This window comes from Talpa occidentalis, unplaced genomic scaffold, assembly GCF_014898055.3.
Source record: "Talpa occidentalis isolate TD23 unplaced genomic scaffold, MPIMG_talOcc4v2.1 talOcc4.15, whole genome shotgun sequence".
NCBI lineage: Eukaryota > Metazoa > Chordata > Mammalia > Eulipotyphla > Talpidae > Talpa > Talpa occidentalis.
In genome coordinates, this window is record NW_023601543.1 from 17,941,801 (window position 1) to 17,962,366 (window position 20,566).

The following is a 20,566-nucleotide window of genomic DNA, read 5'->3' on the forward strand; positions in this document are numbered from 1 at the left end:
ACTACTTTTTCCCCCTAATTGCTCACATTGCTCTGTTTCTAATATGGATCTTAGTCATTTATTCTGTAAACATATAAAACACTCCTATATGGCAATAACTGTGCTAAATGTTGTCATCGAACACTGTAGTCACCTCTGTTACCACAAAAACCTCCTGGTTGTCAAACATGTATCCAGAGATACCATCATTTTAATGAACACTTTCAACATATTTAATGGCTATTAATAAGACACTATTATTAATAGTGACCCACTATACTATTTATCACAGTGACCCACTATACTATTTATCACACTCCCATTGGTTTTAGCTACTCTGTGAGGCTCACATTATGGTCCCAGTACACTTTGTTAGGAAAACAGCCATGTTGACTGAGCTCCTTTGTTTTGTTAAGCTTTTCAAGAAGCAAACAATGTGGTGTGCTTTGGGAAATTTGAAAATTATAAGTGGAATAAAAAGACATGGGCCCTGCCTAGGAATGAAATACAGTCTGGTTGGTGAGATGAAAAAGGAATCATTAGAGGAGACTGTAATCCAGCATTGGGTGGTATGGTATGAACTGTAAACTCTACAGGGGTTTTGAGAATGGCCAGCCGATTGGGATTTGCAGGGAAAAAAAGCAACAAAAGAGGAAAGGCTTGGGGGAAAAGAAAAGAATCTAACAAATGACTGGATACGTCGGTAAAGAAAAACTGACAACTGGATTCTAACCTCTGTTCCTGATAGGCTAAGTGAATCTCAGAGGAAAAAGAGATCAAAAAACAAGGAGAGCAAAGTGGAGCAGTAGATAACAAAAAGGCAACACTAAATGGAAAATGAATGACTCAGCCCATCCTGTGTAGGTGATGTCGTGACATGGATTTGTTAAAATGGCTCTAACTCTGTGTGTCAAATGCATACATGAGCCCAATCACAACACCCCATGCTTTTAGTCACAGGCCAAGCTGTGGATTTGCACCCTAATGACACCTGTTGTGACCCTTAGTCCTTACCCACTTGTTTGGCACAGCACACCTCTTCTAATAGGCTCAGGTGATTTCTACCACAGACAAAGCCAATGAAATTTTTTCATGTAATTGGCAAGATCTGTGCATGTCTTTGAGTCAGTTTGTATATAATAATCAATGAGACTGGGCTCAGTTGCACTGTGTCTTGAAAGGTGAGCAGGATTTGGATAGTAGGAAAAGGTGAGGGTCTTCCAGACACAGGGAACAGTGCAGGTAAATACGGAGTGATGGGAAAGTGAAAGGCAGATTTCAGAGCCAGTGCATATGCCAGTTTGACTGGAGAAGTAACAGGATCCTGTGCAAACTGCTCATCACCTTCCGCATGCGGGAGATGCCGACAGAATTACATGCAGGGTTCCTGCCGTCTAAGGCAAGCCTTGCTGAAGCAGTTTCTCATGTAACAGATAAGCCAGCACGATGCCAGAAAACTAAGTTCCTCAAAATCATAAATATTAACATCGCTCATATTAACCTTTCTGTAAGATTTCACAGAATGAATAGGTGTTATTTTATTTGGTCTCTGTAGTCATCCGTTGACATGGGCTGCTTAGCTTTCTTTGCTAGCATTAGACAAAGGCAAAAACCTGGAGACGGGACTATGTAAATTTTTCTGTCTGCAGTCAGTCTCACCATTGGAACTCCCCTAGCTTCTACTCGCAGACTCCTCCGCTTATATCTCCATGGGCATGTCTGGGTGATTGAATTTAGAAAATAAAGGGGGAAATGACCTTGGAAACCCCAATCTTAGTCAAGACAGGCTAGGGAAGTCTCCAGCCCCTTTTGAATAAAGCATCCCATATTTTCAATGTAACCTTGAGCCCAGATCATCAACCTTGTAGGTCAGAGGGTGGAAAAGAAAAAGGTCAAAGGAGTTGTTTGTGTGTATGTGTGTGTGGAGGCGGGGAGGTGCTGTAATAATACATTCTTGATTGAGCCCAAATCAGTACTCCCAAATGGCTCTTAAATTTCCATTTAAAAGGTTTAAAGATTGTATTCACACAGTGTTTGTTACCTGCCTTACCTTTGGCAAATGACTGTCTGCCACTTGTGACTTTGTGAACCTCTCTTCCAGCATTAGCTTCATTAGTCAAGATGTACCGATGTTGGAAGAATTTTAAATGGGCTCTCTGTGTTGTTTCTGAATGGGCACTACATGCAACTAATTATCCTACAGAAATTTTAATTCTTCTTGAGTTAGCCCACTTTTGTGAGCAGTAAGCACTGTCAGACTTAATTCCTCATATCCTGCTTCTACTGAGTATTCAGGCCAAGTGGAATAGATATCTACTTAGTTTGCTTTTTTATTAGAACTTCTTGGTCATTCACACACCTTGAGAGAGACTCATTTTCTCTAGAGTGTAACAACTGCAATCAGTTTTTTGCTGGTCCATGGACAATAAATGAACTTTCCCTCCTCGGGCTAATTGTTCACATAAGGTTCTTGTGAGGTGGTTTGTTTCCTTAGGATGACAGAGGCCGGGAGTGGAACAAAATGTATCTGAGTAGTGTCCCAGATATAGTTGCTTGATGTTTCAAGAATTTTTTAAAAAGGGGGGATATAAAATATTCAGTTTGAATTTGGTAAGCTTCATTTATCTTAGCCCATATATACTGTGTCCCCTTAAATCTCAGCCTGCAGGCATCTTTTGAACAAGAACTCTAGCACAAAAATAAAACAAGAGATGTGCATTTCAACGTGAACTGGAATCATCTCCTTACCCAAATCTCCCTTACGTGCACACATCCCTATCTCTGTAAAACTAGGAAAAATAACTCACACCATTATTGCTGTCTGATGTCACCTTTAAATGTGAGACACCAGCACCAACTCCATCCCAGGGTCTCCCTGTGCCAAATGCACAGCATGGAGCTTCATTTATTTGAGTCTCTAGAAGAAAACTTTAGCCATCTTATAAAAGCTTGAAGGCTTTTACACCAATAGTTCAATAGTGCAGTAAGCTAACAAAATTGTTTTCAACCGCTGCCTTGTCTCTATGGTGAATCTAACATAGGACACTCTGCTACTGAGAACTGTTACATAATGCTTTATGGACTTAAATATTATACTCTGTCTGTCCAACATACAAAAGCCTAAAATGTTGAAGCAGAGCCTATGTGGAAATCTTTGATTCTAGGTTTAGAAAAGTCACTTCCAGAAAGAATTATAGTAGTAACTGGGCAATTAGGACACCACTTAGTTTCACCATAATATTTTATCCTTCTCAAAGTGCTTTCTTTCATTGGCTCTGTGAGTTTAACAACATTTTGCCCTATATAGTAGGTAGGATATGTGTTAGGAAATTAAATGCTGAGCAGTTAAATGTCTTATCCAAAGTCCTACAGTTAATTTATAAGAAAAGTCAGCCTGAAACCCAGATTCTCTGATGTGACCCTAGAGTCACTATTCTCTCTCCTTTCCCTAATGTGGTCCATTGTGAAGGAAAATAAGACAAAGTCTTAGGGGTTTCTGTTTCCTTAAAACCCCTAAGATGGTAGTATTGAAAGAGATCACAAGATCATAACACAAAACTGTGTTGACAGAGTAAATTAGATTTGAGGGGATACTGAACTATTCAGTGAAGCTATCTACATGATCAAATTCATTTGCAGTTAATTTGATCCATTGTCTTTGCTCTATTTGCTCTTGGTTGTCAGCTCCATTTTCCCCATACTGTAATCATCACTAATTGAAGGAGGACTATACTTCTCTTGAAGGTCTTTAAGGAGATTACCATTCCTCTTTTCTGGACTCATTTTTAGAGAAATTTATATGCAGCTCTTGACCTCGTGGCAAGCTTTATTTGACTCAGTTCGGATGTGCTTCAATATAAATGTGTAGTAATTTAGTCTATAATTCAGCAAGATTTATTGGACATCTGTGTTCACATCTACCAGATTCATTGAGATATAAAAATGAAATCCAGTTCCTACCCTCAAGGAACTTATTGTCTGAACAGAGTATGGTTAGAGAATTTACATTTTATTTTTTAATTATTTTTTAAATTTTATATATTTTTACATAATTTTTCATTTTTGCACAATATATGCATTTTCATCTTGGTTATAGTCCCCATACAATTCCCACCCCCCCTTGTTTTGATCCTACTCTCTCCTCCCCTCCCCCAACCATATTGTGTCTCTGGTTAATTGTTGCTTGTTGGTTTTGATTTTTACTTTATTATAATTAGTCTTTTTCCTGGTCCCTTATTTAGGTTTGCTAAAGAATTCACATTTTAAAAAGCAAACAACTTCTTTAGCTGGAAAACAGAGACCAAAATGAACTAGAGTTTTCAGGGAAGGCTTCCTGGAAGAGAAACAACTTGTCGAAGCCTGGAAAGATTAATGAGATTGGATTTGGTGAATGTAGTGATCAAGCCAAGCTAACACGTATATACAGAGGGGAAAAAACCACACATGATCTCAATGGCTTTACAAAATAGTGTATTTCTTGTTCACATCACAGTCCAATATGGGTTTCCTGGTGAAAGTGGAAGGCATCTCTGCTCCAAGTGGTATCTCAGGGGACCAGGCTCCTTCCATCCAGTGGCTTTTCAATCGCTAAGACCTTGGAGTCTTCTACTGGATACTCTGCTTCCAGCCATCCTACCTGGGAATTGGGTGAACCACAAAGCAGCACAGTAGAGCTTTTGTTAGGGACCAGGCTTAGCTGTAGCATATATCACTTCTGCCCACACCTAACTGCAGAGGAGGCTGGGAATGTAATGTAGCTCTATTCTCAGAAAGAAAAATAAATAGGATGACCTGAATACAGAGCACTGTCTCTGCTATACTAAAGAGGGAGGGCTTTCTGAAGCAATGATGAGGAAGATAAGGGTAGCAGAGCAAGAGCAAAGTTGAAGTCAGCTTGGACACCCACTTTTCTGGTGTGATTTGACTAAATTTGATGAATTTGTCATACTCTAGTTGTGATCCTGGTAGGAACAAGGAGAATCACAACTGTATTTGATTATCTTTGGTTTCACAGTACTTGTACCAGGCAGGAGTTTTTTAAAATAGACTTTATTTGTTAGAGCAGTTTCAGGTTAACAGATAAATTAAGTAGGATCTTCATACACTTAAACTATCCTGTATGATACTCTAGTGGTGGAACATGTCATTATATATTTGTCCAAACCCACAGAACATGCAACACCAAGAGTGACCCCTAAGACAAACTGTGCATGGTACAGTTGCAAAAAAATATACCACTATGGTGCAGAATGTTGATCCTGAGGGAGGCTGTGTGTGTGTTGGGGGTGGGGGCAGGGGATATATGGGAAATCTCTGTACCGAGACATAACTTGCAAAGGCAATACTATACTGGTTAACAGATTATTCTCAGTTCATGGATCTTCTCTGCTCACAGCATCCTCTTCACTGATGATATATTCCCCCTGATCATCATCTAAGAAGCATCATAAATAGGCTACTTGGGGAATAAATCCAGTTCAAAGATATAACTCATTTGGTACATGTTCAGTCTTTATTTTTTTTAAATGATTGAATGCATTTAGATGGGACATGTTTTTTTAGTTAACCTTCATTTCCACTAGAACCTATATAGTATAATACCTCACATAACTTACAAATGTGCCACCTGCCTGACCCCTCTATGCATTTGACCTTTGTTTCTTGGACCTCCTTTTCATGTGGCAGATCATACAATAATAGTCAAGTTACCAAAATCCCCATGACATGAAGACTCTCACAAAACTCACCAGCTTTGTGGGGGTGGAGCCACAGGCTATCTTTGAAGAATAATTCAGAAGGGGCCCAAGACATCTGCAGGAATATGAAAATTATTAACAATTGGGGGGAAGAGCCATGGATCATTTTCACAATCTAACAAAAGCAATGGACCATGACAATCCTCATACACAAAACATTTTGCAGATAATTTCATGGAGTTTCTGAACCCTCTGAAACCAGTCTGGACACCACTCCTGTGGTAAAGTGATTGATAAGCCCATTTACACTATATGGGATAACAATTATGAGAGTGGACATTGAATTCAGACAAACATGAGCTAAATCTAGCATTTTCTACCTATGTGACCTAACCTCTAAACCTCTATTTTCTCTTCTTTTTTTAGAAAAATAGCATTAATAATACCCGCTCCTCATGGCTGCTATGAGGATTAAATGAGACAAGGTATATAAAGAAGCCAACACAGGGCCAGAAATATCGTAGTATTCTCAGCAAATGAAAATGGTTATTATTTAGTGACATTATTCATCCTTCATGGGTTCTCAGTGGTGCTTATCTGGATTTCCCACTCGGTTCATCAGAAATTCAACATAGTCCTTCGGATCTCTGATTACATGTTACTTACTCTGAAAAATCACTTGGGAACTTCATTTCCTCAACCCATCCCCCAAAGAGGTTGCTCACGTGGCACTCTGGATTTGCCTAGTTATTTACCCACCATTTTCAGAACTCCTCAAGGACAATGCCGTGTCTGCTTTATACACTTCTGTGCCCACAGGTGCCTAGCACAGTGCTTGCACATAAAAGGCACAAAACAAATATTAAATAAATTAATTAATAAGTAAAGGGGAAAACAGCTTCTTCCTTGAAATTTTTTAGAAAAATATTGATTGGCAGAGTTAGAAGAGCTGTTGATTCACCTTGCCTTGCCCTGAAGGCTAAAGCTTTGACATCAGAAGGAGCTGAGGAGAAGACAAATGCTAAAAACTGATCTTACCTGTCTCTCCCTCAATTAGAATTCTTCGTTAATTAGCTGACAAATCTATTGTTCTTTATGATATCTCTGAGTACCTTCTGAGTCTTGAAAGAAAGGACTTTCCAGTCAGTAGAATATTAACTTACATTTTAAATTTGTATCTAAATTCTCTGGAGATTGACCTTAATTGCTTGGAATTTACTGTAACTTTGAAATAAACAGGATATCTGATTAAATAGCACACTAGGCATGCACAATACAGTGATCTTATTAGTATGTCTTCTCGGAGAAATGCTGTTCTCATTGTTAACCACACAGTGAAATCATCTCAACTGGTCATTAGGTTCTACCTCCTTTCAAATCCACCTAAACACAGGTATTTGTAATCCCTCCAAGTTCTAGAACCTCCATTGAGTAGCTACCTAGCAAGAGAATTTAACAGGATTATTGTTTAGAAATAAGTTGGCCTTCCTAATCCTAGTGGGTAATTAAATGGACAGCAGTCAGATTGGTTGGAGAATGGATTTTTCTGCCTGGTGGGGAATTTCCATATAGACTACACATGATGCCAATTTTCAGAGAATTGAAATGCACATAAACAAAGCAAAATATTTTAACCTCTTTGATTTAAAGGGCATTTTATCACCAACTGGCTAATGTCAGTTACACAATTCAGCACTCTCAGTGTTAGAGATTGAGCTGACGCCATATTGCACTCAGGACATTCCCTGAAAGCTTATTTTAACCATTTATCTCTGCCTCATAAAATTAAAGAGCAGATTGTGGTAGGGAAAAAACAGTATTTCAGTTTTCTTGTTGCTAGGGCTGAAGATGAAGAGAATTTTATGACTATCTTGCAAAGCTTGTATTCTGAAAGAGGGTTCATTTTTAATATAGAAATAAAAATGTAGGTGGCCTCAACAGCTGTAATTGTTATAAATTAAATACAGAGATACCTTCTGCCAACATTTATAATTGGCATTCTGTATAGCCAAAAACTCTAATCTTCCACTGTTACCTAATTTGGGATTTTAGCTACTATTTCTAGGCTGTTAACCTCCACATCTGGACTCCCTGTGATCCCACATCAGGCTGTACCTGCTGCTTCAGTATTGATCAGCAGTGCCCTCTTCCCCAACAGGTGATAAATTTATTAGTAACTATTCAGGCTGCCCCAGCTTTAGGCAATTGTCTTCTTGAGAATTATAGTATTTATTCATTGGAGGATAATAAGACAAGGGAAGAGTCAAATCATTTTGCTTGTAATTTGCAGCTGTTTCATATGGAGCTATGCTTCACAGAGAAAAGAGCCTGCAGTTCAGATATTACATAATGTCCCCTACTTTGCATAAGACATTGTGAATAATTTTTTTTACAAGATGCACTTTATTTATGAGTAGGCCCCTCCATAGAAATAGCTTGTTAGAGCTTAATGCTGATGAATAGAGACAGCACCATTCACACTTTCAGGTTATGGTCTGTCAATGCTTTCATTATATGCACTAATTTACAAGGATTTATTTATTTTCTCACAAATGTAAAAATGTGCTTAAAGCTAAACATGCTGCTTGGGCATCTGAGCCCAATGTTTTCCTTGGTGGAGGTGGTGACACAAGCTGTTGTGTGTTCTTCCCACCTCCACCCCCAAACCACCCCACATCACTGCCTAACCTTGTGCTTCTATCAAAGAGATATATATATATATATATATATATATATATATATATATATATATATATATATTTGCTTGCTTTAAAAATGAATACTGGTTAAAATTTGGAGCCCTGGAAATGGTTTTCTTAATGCAATTTCATTCCTTTCTTAATTTCTTTCTCATCCAAAGACTGTGCTTTCAATTGTGTTTTTGATGCCAATGAAAATGCTGTCTGTAATGACTCAATGGACTTGACCACTGGAACAAATTATGCCCACAACATTGGGTACCAAGTTGTGGAGATCTGGGTACAATAATATAAAAATATGAAAGTCAATTGAATCTGTGGGTATTCCCAGCCCCAGATGGCTTTATGTGATCTGAAGTCACTCACATCCCCATCTCTGAAGAATGAAGCTTAAAATATACTGGGCATGTGCCACCTCCTCCCACTGAGTCTACCAGGCAGTAATAGATCCTACTGCATCATCAACATCCATGGGCTATAACAATAATCCTTATGGGAGGGAAGTCCCCTCCTCACTCAAGAAATGGCAAAAATTACTCTGCTTTTCCAGCCTGAGGTTTCCAATTTGGTTTTTTAACCCCAGTGAAAATTGAATGTCCCTCAAACCTCACCAGTTAAAGAGGTAGTAGAGCTAGTTGCTTGAGAAACTTGTCTGTGTGTGTATGTTGGTTGGAGAAGGAAAACGGAGGAAACAAAAATATGTACATATAAGATATGCCTCGTTGCATTAATAAAGCACCTATCACATAGTCACTCAAAGCCCTTTCAACTATTTCTTTTCAACTCCAAACATAAATGCAATCCAATCAAATTTAATTAAAGAGTCTCAAGGAAAGAAGTCTGTTTGGACCATGATAAAAGGAAAATTCTACACAAATATATGAAAGGAGAATATCCTCTAAACTGTCAGCCAAATCAGCCTGAAGACCAATAGTAAGTATTTAATCAGCCTCATCTGTAGAGCTCAGCTGACATGAACAGAGAGGATTTCACATTGTGTAGAAGTTCACAAAAATTAAAAATGTGAAAACCATGTAAATGGTTTTCCAGGATTACCCTCGCTGAATCAGTCCAGACTTTGTCCTCTGATGGGGATAAGGATGTGGTAGCTAAGGAACAGTATAGTCCTCCCTGGTGTCAGCATAAAAAATGTAAATATTTCCCCAAATATGCTAGTTTCTAGAGGAATGTATTTACTTCTCTATACCTATTGTGAATCAGCTTCCATTTTCAGAGGAATTAGATTGTCTGCATTTACCACCTCCAAATTTGACCGACACTCCCATTTTATTTTTAAGATCTTTAATTTACTAAAGTTTCAGGATATTCCTCTTAGTTTGCGTGTTACCTGGGTTCTTTATCCTTTGGCCCTCACAGAATCTAGCACAGTGATAATATGTGACTAGTAGATAATTTGTAGTTTCCAATCTTGAATCCCATGTGCTCTCAGCTTTTTACTTTCGAGACTCAAGCCTTGACTCTTCAGCCCATTCTCTTATGACAGGCAGAGTTTACATTTCAAACTCAATGCTATTTAGCATAGAGGTTATAGGAAGTGACCCCAAATCACAGACCTGCCACAAACCAGACCAAATTCTAAGCAGTCAAGCAATTGCATTTTCCAAAATGTAAACAAAAATAAAAAGTAGATGTGCCCCCCTTGGTTCACCCTCAGCCCAAATGGAGACAAAAGAAATACTCATGTGCCATCATCATTTCACCTGCTCCAATCGTAAAAATATTTTTAAAAGCCTCCTTAAAGCTCTTTATGCCTCTAAAATAGGGAGACTTAGTGACACAGAACCCTCCTTTGTTTAGACATGCTGACTTCCTTGGAGAAGTCACCAAAATATAGGTGACTTTACAAGCATTCAGGAAAAGTTAAAATGAATATGTAACTTTTATAGATGTTAAAGATTAATACTTCATGAGGAACATCAGGATTAATCAAAGTACACCATTAAGCTGAGTCTTAATATTAACCTCATGCCAATGAATTAGCTCATCTAAAAGCACTTTATTACAGTAGGTTTATAAACTCCCTTTAGATGAGTTCACTCTTTGCCAGGAAAATTACTCTGTGTATGTGTGCTTGTGTTCACATGTGTGTGCATGTGTTAAAAAGACTTGCTTGTTATCTCATATGTTCCTAACTTTAACATATATTCTGAGTTTCACAAGAACTGAATAACTGAGAGATGGGAAAAGACTAAAACATAGACTGGTTTTAAAGTAATGCTGTGTGGTTATTTTCAAGAACTCTAGTAAAAGCAGTTGAGTCACATGTTTTTTCATATGCGTCTGACATTTTCAACATATTATTTCATATGATACTTCTAACGAACTAGGCGTAGGGTCATCAACACTATGTTTGTCCAGCACTGTCCCAGTTTTAAAGCTGAAACCTGACTCAGTCCCAAGAAAGTCAAGACAGTGTGTCACATCAGCTAGGTAACACACATAATCTTTGCCCTATTTCACACAAGAGGAGGCTGAAATGTAAAGAGATGAGTGACTCCATCAAAATGATACATCAATTATAAGTGGTGTATTCAGTACTAGAATCTAAGATTTCTAACTGCTATTATATATTTTCTGAGAAACCAAACTATAATTAACACACTGTGTAAAAACTACTGCGGACCATTTATTGGCTCTTATTTTTTCTAAAAACTTAACCATTCCCTTGTGACACCATAATTTTGTTCTCCAAACCCCTCCTTAATAGACAATACAGAGGGAAAAAACTCAGTCCAGTTTATCAGAATGATTATAAACTCTGTTAAGTGAGTGTGAATTGATGAAAATCATTTTATTTTTTTAAATAAATTTTATTTTTATATTCCCCATACAATTGCAACCCCCTTATTTTGACCCCAATCCCTCCCCTCCCCCCCCCCCCCCCCCCCACCCCCCATAGATTGTCTCTGGTTCATAGTTGTTTGTTGATTTTGATTTTCACTTTCTTATAGTTATTCTTTTTCCTGGTCCCTTATTTAAGTTTTCTAGATTCCTGCTATGAGTGAGACCATCTGGTATTTTTCTTTTTCTTTCTGGCTTATTTCGCTGAGCATGATCCCTTCCAGCTCCATCCATGTTGCTGCAAATGGCATGTGTTTATCTTTTTTGAATGCTGAGTAATATTCCATGGTGTATATGGACCACATCTTGTTGATCCAGTCATCTATTTTTGGGCATTTGGGTTGTTTCCAAAGCTTAGCTATTGTAAATAGTGCTGCTATAAACATAGGGTGCAGGTGCTCTTTGGAATTGATGTTTCTGTGTCCTTTGGGTAAATACCTAGGAGTGGAATTGCTGGATCATATGGAAGCTCTATGTTTAGTAGGTCCAGAAATCTCCACACAGCTCTCCATAGTGGTTGGACCAGTTTGCACTCCCACCAACAGTGCAGGAGAGTTCCTTTTTCTCCACACCCTCGCCAACATTTGTTGTTGCTAGTTTTTTTTAATATGTGCCATTCTCACTGGTGTGAGATGGTATCTCATGGTAGTTTTGATTTGCATTTCCCTGATTACAAGTGATGCTGAACATTTTTTCATATGCCTGTTGGCCATTTGCATTTCCTCTTCAGAGAAGTTTCTTTTTAGCTCTTCTGCCCATTTTTGACAGGATTATTTTCTTTGTTGTTGTTGAGTCTCATCAGCTCTTTGCAGATTTTTGTGATCAGTCCTTTATCATTAGTGTTGGGTGCAAAAATGTTCTCCCAGTTGGTGGGGTTTCTCTTTGTTTTTGTTACTGTCTCTTTTGCTGTGCAGAAGCTCTTTAATTTGATGTAGTCCCAGCTGTTTATCTTTGCCTTCACTATCACTGCTTTGGGTGATGTGTCTGTAAAGATGTCTTTGATGTGCATGTCAGGTAGTGTTTCACCTGTATTTCCTTCTATGTATTTTATGGTTTCAGGTCTTATGTCTAGTTCTTTAATCCATTTTGAGTTGATTTTTGTGTATGGTGTGAGGTAGTGGTCAAGCTTCATTCTTTTGCATGTAGCAACCCAGTTTGATGAAAATCATTTTAATGCTTTCCAAGTCGCTTATTTCCTATGCAGTCATGGAGATGCGCAGTGGCCTGTCAATCTGTGCCTTACATGGAAAGTAGCATACACTGCCTGCCTGTTTTCCCATTTATCTTTAAGGGGCATTTTTTTTTCTGCTCGTGAGGGTAAGTAAGTATGGGAGTGGGGGTAGGGGTAAAAATGTAAAACTGGGCAACACACAATTATTAAACCTGGTTTTGTCTCCACCTGTAGCTTTTTGTCATTTCTTCTCAATACACAAGGACATGAATGTGTGTCTGAACAAGCCTCTCCCATTACTGTCCTGTCTGTGCTGAGTACGAGTGAATCCATATGTCTTTAAAATGCCCTTCCATTTCTATGACTTCTTTCAAAATACTGATCTTAGTGCAAAAGTGGCCTGCTAGACTACTAATGCTCATTTGCTATTTCCCAACAGGCATCACAGTTGATAGGCATGGATTCATTTACTTTGTGGATGGGACTATGATTCGGAGAATTGATGAGAATGCCGTGATCACAACTGTAATCGGCTCAAACGGCCTGACTTCCACGCAGCCACTGAGCTGTGACTCAGGCATGGACATCACTCAGGTAGGCGCCGCTAGGTTTCAAGCGTTATCACCATTTGGCGTCATGGAAATGGATAACAATTTTCTCATACAGAAATTAGGTAGAGAGGCGGTCTGGTATATCTGTTATAACACCAAATAGCAAAAGTTTCCCTTTATGTGACTTATTCTTTTCCGCAAACAGTCTCAGGGGTGGAATGTTGTCAGAAGAATTTAAAATCTCTCGAATTTGAATCATTTAGAGGGTAAGGTCAGTTCGTTGATTGAATATCTGTCAAGATACATAATTTTATTATTTTTGAATAATACAAAAATAGAAAAAGCACTGATGACTAGAAGTCCTTTAAAATCTGTTTAAATGAATGAGCATGATATGCTTTGCATGCCCATGTATATAGCTATTTCTGGGATGTTGAAAAGTTTTCTTAAATAAAAACAACATTTTGATATCCCTCTGATATCCATTTCTCATCTATTTAGGAAAGCTTTTTGCCAGTGAAAATAAACAAGAGAATTCTGTGTAGCTCTCATCTGAGTCCCACATCCTCATTTTACCTCAATTCTTTCAAGCTTTAACATTCCATGAATCTGAGACTCTTATGAAATAGATTATGGATAGTCTTTTCAGATGTATTAGAGTAGAAGCTGAGGGTTTGAGGCTTGGTTAGTGTATCAGAGAGGATGGCTTTGCCTGTGAGTAATAACATTAGGACTGCAATGGTTTTAGCTGTATTTAGAAGTGGTTTAGTCAGTAAGCTTTTATTATCTTACATGATGAGATGAGCAGACAGAGGTATAGCTGCCATCAGATTTCCTCTTGTGTCAACACTGGTCAGAATTGAATCACATACCCTTCACTGGTCACTGGCAAAGGGGAAATGGAATCTTCAAAATGGATTCAGACCCTCTTGTACTTGTTTGTCTAAGCATGTTGCTACTGAAATCTTAAACTAAAATCAGGCTTCTGTTAGTTAGCAAGGAGTGAAGGACTGCTGTTGAAGGGCAAAGAGCAATAAGCTCCATCATTGGGGTATCCCCGTCGCTGCATTCTCCATCCCTCCTGAAACCTAGGGTACCAAGGACAGTAGAGTGAGTGAACGCATCACCCAGCATCCTTGCTTCAGTCGTTAACCCTCATAGCCACTCCCATATCCTTCCTCCATGCACATACATCTCTATGAAACATGAGAAATTACCTACTGAGGGGTTTCTTCTCTCTGCGTTCCTGCCTTTCCCCAGAAACTAGGACAGTCAAACATAGTCAACTACAAAAATAAAATGGGCAACTAGGAGGCCTGGAAAACTGACTAAATGAATGAACCATTCTTACGAGAGTTCGTGTGGCTCAGGCTATCAAGTCCTCAAGCAGCCTAAGTTTCCATGATGCAAAATCCCAAAGAAGGCAAAGAAAAGGAGCATTATTTATGGCAGTAAGGAAGGGGGTGAATGTGTTTATATGGAGGAGGGGACGAAAGAGAGCCGATGCACGTATATGATTCACTTGTGGATATTTTTAACTTAAAATAGTACACTTAGTATTGCAATCAGTCAACTCTACACGACTTATCTGATTCTGTATGGAAAAGTTATGCTGAAAGGAGATTTTTTGTCTAAATAAGAGCAAACATGATCCTCATCACCACGAGAAAATTTCTCTTTCACATGACGTTTTGTAAGCCATGAACACCACAATAAAAGCTACCTCATCCTTTGAGATTGGGATGAAGATGGAGTGCAGCCCACTGAAAAAGAATACTGGTAGCCAGGAAACAGAATCACATTTTCCCTACAGCATTTCATTCCAAGCCTCAGTTTCCCTGAAGTTCCCCTTCCATTTTCTATACACAAAATCAGTTTTAGTAATAGTAATGGGGTTTTTGTGGGGGGTTAGACAAACCAGCATAAATGACTGGGATAGAAAACTGGGTTATGTCCAAATTATTCAGCTCTGCTTCTGCTGCTGTCCATCATGTCCTGTTCCAGGCTTAAAACACCCTAAAGACTAACTAGAATTGTTCCATTTAGGCTATCTCAGAGCAATGAGTCCAAACTATTATGTACCTCAATGTCCATATTATGACGCTCTACTTGATGAGGGACCTACTTCTTAGGATCCTATGTTCTCAGTCCAGAATGACTGCTGTTGGCCCAAGTCACACTTCACCTGTACCATAGGAACCTCCCCTGCTGATTCTAATCCTCGCCGTTGCCCATTTGTTTACTGAAATTGAGTATCACCCCATGTAATATGTCATGTGTTCTCTGTTGCCAAACTGTGTATTTCATAGTCTCCCAAGATAGACTGCGTGTTCTTTGAACATGTGGTAGTAAGAGCACAACAGGCACAGTTACAAAGGACACTAGAGTACAAAGAATATGGAGGAATGGTGAGAGATGAAGCTAAAGAGGGAAGTGAGGACCCAATGGCAAAGCACTTCATAAGCTTGATAGAGTTGCAGTTTTGTCTAGTGGACAATGGGGAGCCAATAGCATTAAGCAGGGACATACATTTTTGAAATAGTATTAGGCATAGAAATGCATTTTTTTAATGATCATTCTAGCTGGAGTATAGAGAATCGAGTGGAGGGAAGTGGTGTTACAGACAGGTTGTCCATTTAAGAAGTGGTTGAAGTAACAATGGTATGGCAGGAGGAAAATGCCGTGTTGATATAGATTGAATCAATCTATAAACAGGTATTAGCACCTTTGTAGGTGGCTTCTGTACAAGTTAAATAGTTCTCCAATGCTTTTTTGAATGTTCAGCAGATATTTCTTTGGGTAAAAATCTGTGATGACAGTGACCATGAGGCTGTTCAGCTTTATGCAGGTTACATCCATAAGCAATGAAAATGGCCAAATCTAAATTACCAGCAGGATGAAGAAAACAAGACATCTTTGTGAAATATTGGCATTAAAAATCAAAGATCTTATTAAATGACTTAATTTGGGCATTAAGGGAATATGTGTATGGAGGTGTCATTCACTGAGATAAGTCATACAAGAAGAAGCAGGTTTGGGTGAGGTTTGGTGATGAATACAGTTTGGGGCCTGTTGAGTTTAAGGTGCTTATGTGCATGCAGGTGAATATATCTGTCAGGCAATTAGATATAGGTCTGAAGCTCAAAACCTGAAATGGAGATTAGATTGGGGATTATCAATTTACTCATGGTAATGGCAAATCTGGAAGTAGATGACATCAACCAAGGCAGGGATGTATCATTAAGAAAGAGAGACGGGGGCCTCCCTGGTGGCACAAGGGGTTAAGCACCGCACTATGGGCAGTCCGCCTCTGCAGCATGAGTTCGATCCCCGGCCTGCCAGGGAGCTACCCACATGGCGCAGCAGACCTCTCCTGGCTCACCCGCTGCTCCCCTCAGCAGTGTATTTCAGCAGATCTGCCTGTTCTGTTTCCTGCTTTGTCTCTCATGAATCCTCTCACTCCCCACATCTCTGGCCTGTACCCCCGCTCTTGCGTGCATAGATAAATGAATCTTTAAAAAAAAAAAAAAAAGAAAGCAAGAAGGCTTAAAATTAAACTCCCAGGAATATCAATATTCAAGAGAAAGCTAAGAAATGGTAGCCTACTAGTGACAAGGAGGAAGAGACCTGACTAGTAGAAGGAAAACCAGAAATGTATGTGGTCAAGAAAAGGCAAGGGACATAAGCTTTCAACAGGAAGGGAATGGTTAATATCAAATACTGCTTAGAGGTCACGTAAAGCCAGGTACTTTTTTTTAAGAAGCCATTTGGTTTGACAGCATTCGTGACTCTGATAAGAGTGCCTTTGGTAGAGTGCTAATTAATTGGAGTCGGATTGCTGTGGTAGAGTGGGAGGTGAAGAAATGGAAAAAGTGAAAATAGATCACTCTTTTGAGATGTTCAGCTGGGAAAGGCGGTTTTGGCATTGAAGCAGATCAGTTCCCAGGTGTGTGCACATCAGTGGGCACATGTGGCACAGGTGAACCCTGAATGAAATCAGATGGGTGAGTAGAATGAGTGTCTGCCCGGAGGAAACCAGTGTGCAGCACAGTCTCCCACATGCTCAGCCTCTGTGGCCAGTTTCTCCGGTCTGTTTGGACAACCGTGGCAGATTAGGGGCCTGGGGCTGCACTTAAAAACATGGGCTGTCTTCAGCTAGAGGGAAGAAAGCTGAGTAGGGAGCTTCATACTACCTTCCACACGCAAAGCCCCAGTTGTTTATAGCAGTACTTACAGTGATCCAGCTGAGCTTACACGGTGCTCAGTTTCATATTTCAGTAAATCAAAATATATTGATGGGTGAGGGTGGAGACAAATGTCTAAATGAGAGCACACAGATTCTGCTGACAGGAACAGACAAGAGAGAAAATAGAGGCCTGTGCTTCAGCATAATCAGACCTTATGAAGAGCTTACTGATTCTAAGACTGTGTGGCAGCATCATACATTATCAAAAGATCTTATAGAGTCCCCACCTTTTGAAAGTTTTAAAGCATCTGTTGGATAGCAATAATTTAGGAATGCTTGAAATACAGGCGTCCTTTGAGTCAGGAAACTGGATCAATTGTTTTTTCAAGCCCCCTTCCAATTCCATGAAGGTTTTCCTACAGAAATAGAATCTAGTTCCTAAAGTTCCTTTTTACTTTCCTTGCATTTCAAAACAAAAGGCACCCAACAAGGGAAGGCCCATCTGTGATAATATAGTAGCTTTGTAAGGTGGGACGTGATGTGGAACAATCCTCCTCTTATTGGCTTGCTTCTAGAATTTTCTGAGGCAAACCTGAGCCTCAGGAAGAATCAGTCCTCAATGGCATGGCATGTCCTAATCATCAGCAGCTCATGATGGCTTCCCTATAGTAATTCTAATAACTGCTACCTCTTGTTGAGAGCCTACTATGCACCAGTTACTACGCTAAGCATCTTATTCACATTGTTCCATTTTATCCCTACAATCCAGCCACCCTTGAGAAGTAGGTATAATTATCCCCACCTACAGAGGAGAAAACTTGTAGTCCAAAGGATTATGTATTATGCTATGACCATGAGTTATAAATGATACAGTGAGATTTGCACAAGCTTTCTGACCCCCAGCGCACACTTTCCCAACTTTTATATTTTCAACTACAATCAAAGTTGACTGAACATCACTGTATTTAGTGGCTGACAAATCACTGTTGGTGGAGGAGCATGCTGTTTACTCACACCATGTGTATTTGGTGGCACTTAGGACATAGTTTAATAAAATCTAATCATCTCAAGAAATGAAATTTGCTTTGACAATAAAATCAGCCATTTGTTCAAAATCAATATCTTTTTTTGATTTACTGAAATGGGAAACTGAACTCTGGGTATAAACTCTGAAGCGTAACTGCCCTTTGTAAGCACTGCTATAAACAACCAGACCTCTCACTTCAGGAGATGAGTTGATTATGAAGATAGTGGGCTCTTTATTTTTGTTGCTGCTTTTGAATCATCCTGCTCTGGTAACTCACTGCCATGTCCTGCCTGACTGGAATAGAATTGGAGGTTAGACTAAGTCTCTTGGTGCAATAGCAAATTTGAAGGTTGATTTACTCCTTAGAGGCAGCCTAATACTCTTGCAAAAAAAAAAAAATCAACCCAATAGCAGATACACAAGCAGCATGGACCCTTAGTATGCACAGATAATCCTGGTGACACACTATCCATAGGCGCACATTTTGAGGTGTTTATCTAGAGTATCTTATACATAACCAGTCCCCCATAAAATATTGTTGGATCAAATACATATCCCCCACCTAATGGGTAGAGGGAGGCATCATTGTAGTCGTGCAGGAAGGATGGTAACTGGTTCTTTGACAGAGGAAACTTTGGCCCTATGCATTTAATCTATTGAGCTAGCCTACTGGGAATCCCACTTATTGATGTTGGACTTCCCTTCCAGAATATTCCCACCTTGTAATAACATGCCAATTTCTCCTCAAATGCCTCTTGTGGTAAGGAGCTCACTACCTTCCCAAGGGAGTTCATTCCCTCTTTGACTGGTGCACAACTCTTCTGGGAAACTTTTAACTTCAACTTTTTAATCTTCCTCTAACTTTCACCATCCAGTCTTACAGCAACCTCAGGCCCTCTGCTATAAATTCAATCTGTTTTCTGTGAAATAAATACTGGGTACTTTCATTTATGTTATCTTATTCAAGCCTCATGAATATCCTTCAAGGTAAGTATATGTTCCCCTGTATTTAATAAATAAGGAAAACAAGGTTCAAAGTTGTTGAGTAACTTTGTCAGGGTCACAACCAATAAGTAGCAGAGTGGAAATTTGAATCTGGTTGAAGTGACACCACAGTTCACATTCTTTTCACCAAACTACTATATCAAACTGCCTCTTCCACATGACAGCCCTCTCAACATACGTGCACAACTCTCTGAGGACTCCTAAATCACATCCCCAGTTCATTTAACTCTACCTCAGTTGGCATGGCCTTGAGTTTCATCACCATTCTCCTCCCCCTTCTCTGAATCTGTTCCCATGTATCTATATCTTTTTGAAAGTGGGGCTTCTAGATATGAATAAAATAATCAAAATGTGTTCTGGGTAACTCCGAGGTAGAAGGGGGATGTTCACAACCCTCTTTCTATATTCTCTGTTTCTGTGCATTTTATCTGGTGGCTTTCCAAAGGACTTTTCTCAAACAATGTTTACTTCAAGCAACATAGGTCCCATTTTATAAAACTGATGCAAAAAGAAGATTAAAAAAAAAAAAGTATGCCAGCACCTTTCCTACTCAGGCTCACTCCACTCAGTAGCTCACACAACAATCCCCCATGTTCTTTTGCAAAATGCTAAGAAAATAAAGAGCACTTATTAAGAAACCACAACTAATTTTGAATTGAATTTTGGGACACTTTTGATATATGTGATTATAGAGGACTAAAAATTTACATGTCATCATTGTATACTTGAACAGTTGATTATTTGCATCAGAGTGCAAGCTCTTACATTAGTCTATATTGAATTCCATCTCATTAGATTTAGTCCATACCTCTATAATCTTCTGTTATTATCCAGCATCTTCAATATCCTTCCCAGCCTTGTGTCACCTATGGATTTTATAAATTCCTTTTATGTCTTCATCCATGACAAAACCAATGGTTAGATCTACCAAGACAAAATTGTGCCACCACTAGACTAGTTATCTATTAGATTATGGACCTGTTTAAACTATACTTATGGGTATTTATTCATAGTAGATCAGGAAGTCAATAGCATGGCCTATGACCAATTTTTTAAAAAGGGGGGGGGGCGCCCTGGTGGTGCAAGGGATTAATTCTCAGCACTATGAAGCTATCCGCAGCCACTGCAGCACGAGTTCGATCCTGTCTTGCCCGCTGCTCCTCTTAGCAGTGTGTTTCAGTCAATCCATCTGTTCTGTTCCCCACTCTGTCTCTAATAAATCCTCTCCCCACCCCCTCACCTCTGGCCTTCACCAGTTTTTGTATGCATAAATAAATAAGCCTTTAAAAATAATAAAAATAAAAGGAGGGGAAATAGAATTTTAACAATTCAAAAGTGTTATGTGAGATAAGAATAAGTAATATTGTGTCATGAAATCTTTATTTCAATT

General features: G+C 39.1%; 1 protein-coding gene and 1 long non-coding RNA gene across 4 annotated transcripts in view; one reads left to right on the plus strand and one right to left on the minus strand.

Annotated features, from left to right (window-relative positions):
- Positions 1-20,566, plus strand: part of TENM1 (teneurin transmembrane protein 1) — a 734,894-nt gene that overhangs the window by 652,239 nt on the left and 62,089 nt on the right. For all 3 annotated transcript variants that reach the window (XM_054695568.1, XM_054695569.1, XM_054695570.1), the window contains one exon: positions 12,847-13,001. In XM_054695568.1, the coding sequence (XP_054551543.1) occupies positions 12,847-13,001 (155 nt within the window). The remainder of the gene's footprint in view (positions 1-12,846; positions 13,002-20,566) is intronic.
- Positions 4,444-20,094, minus strand: LOC129145856 (uncharacterized). Its single transcript, XR_008551972.1, has 3 exons — positions 19,985-20,094; positions 5,727-5,790; positions 4,444-4,615 (listed from the first exon to the last, which is right to left on the minus strand). It is a non-coding gene; the product is annotated as an uncharacterized LOC129145856 (long non-coding RNA).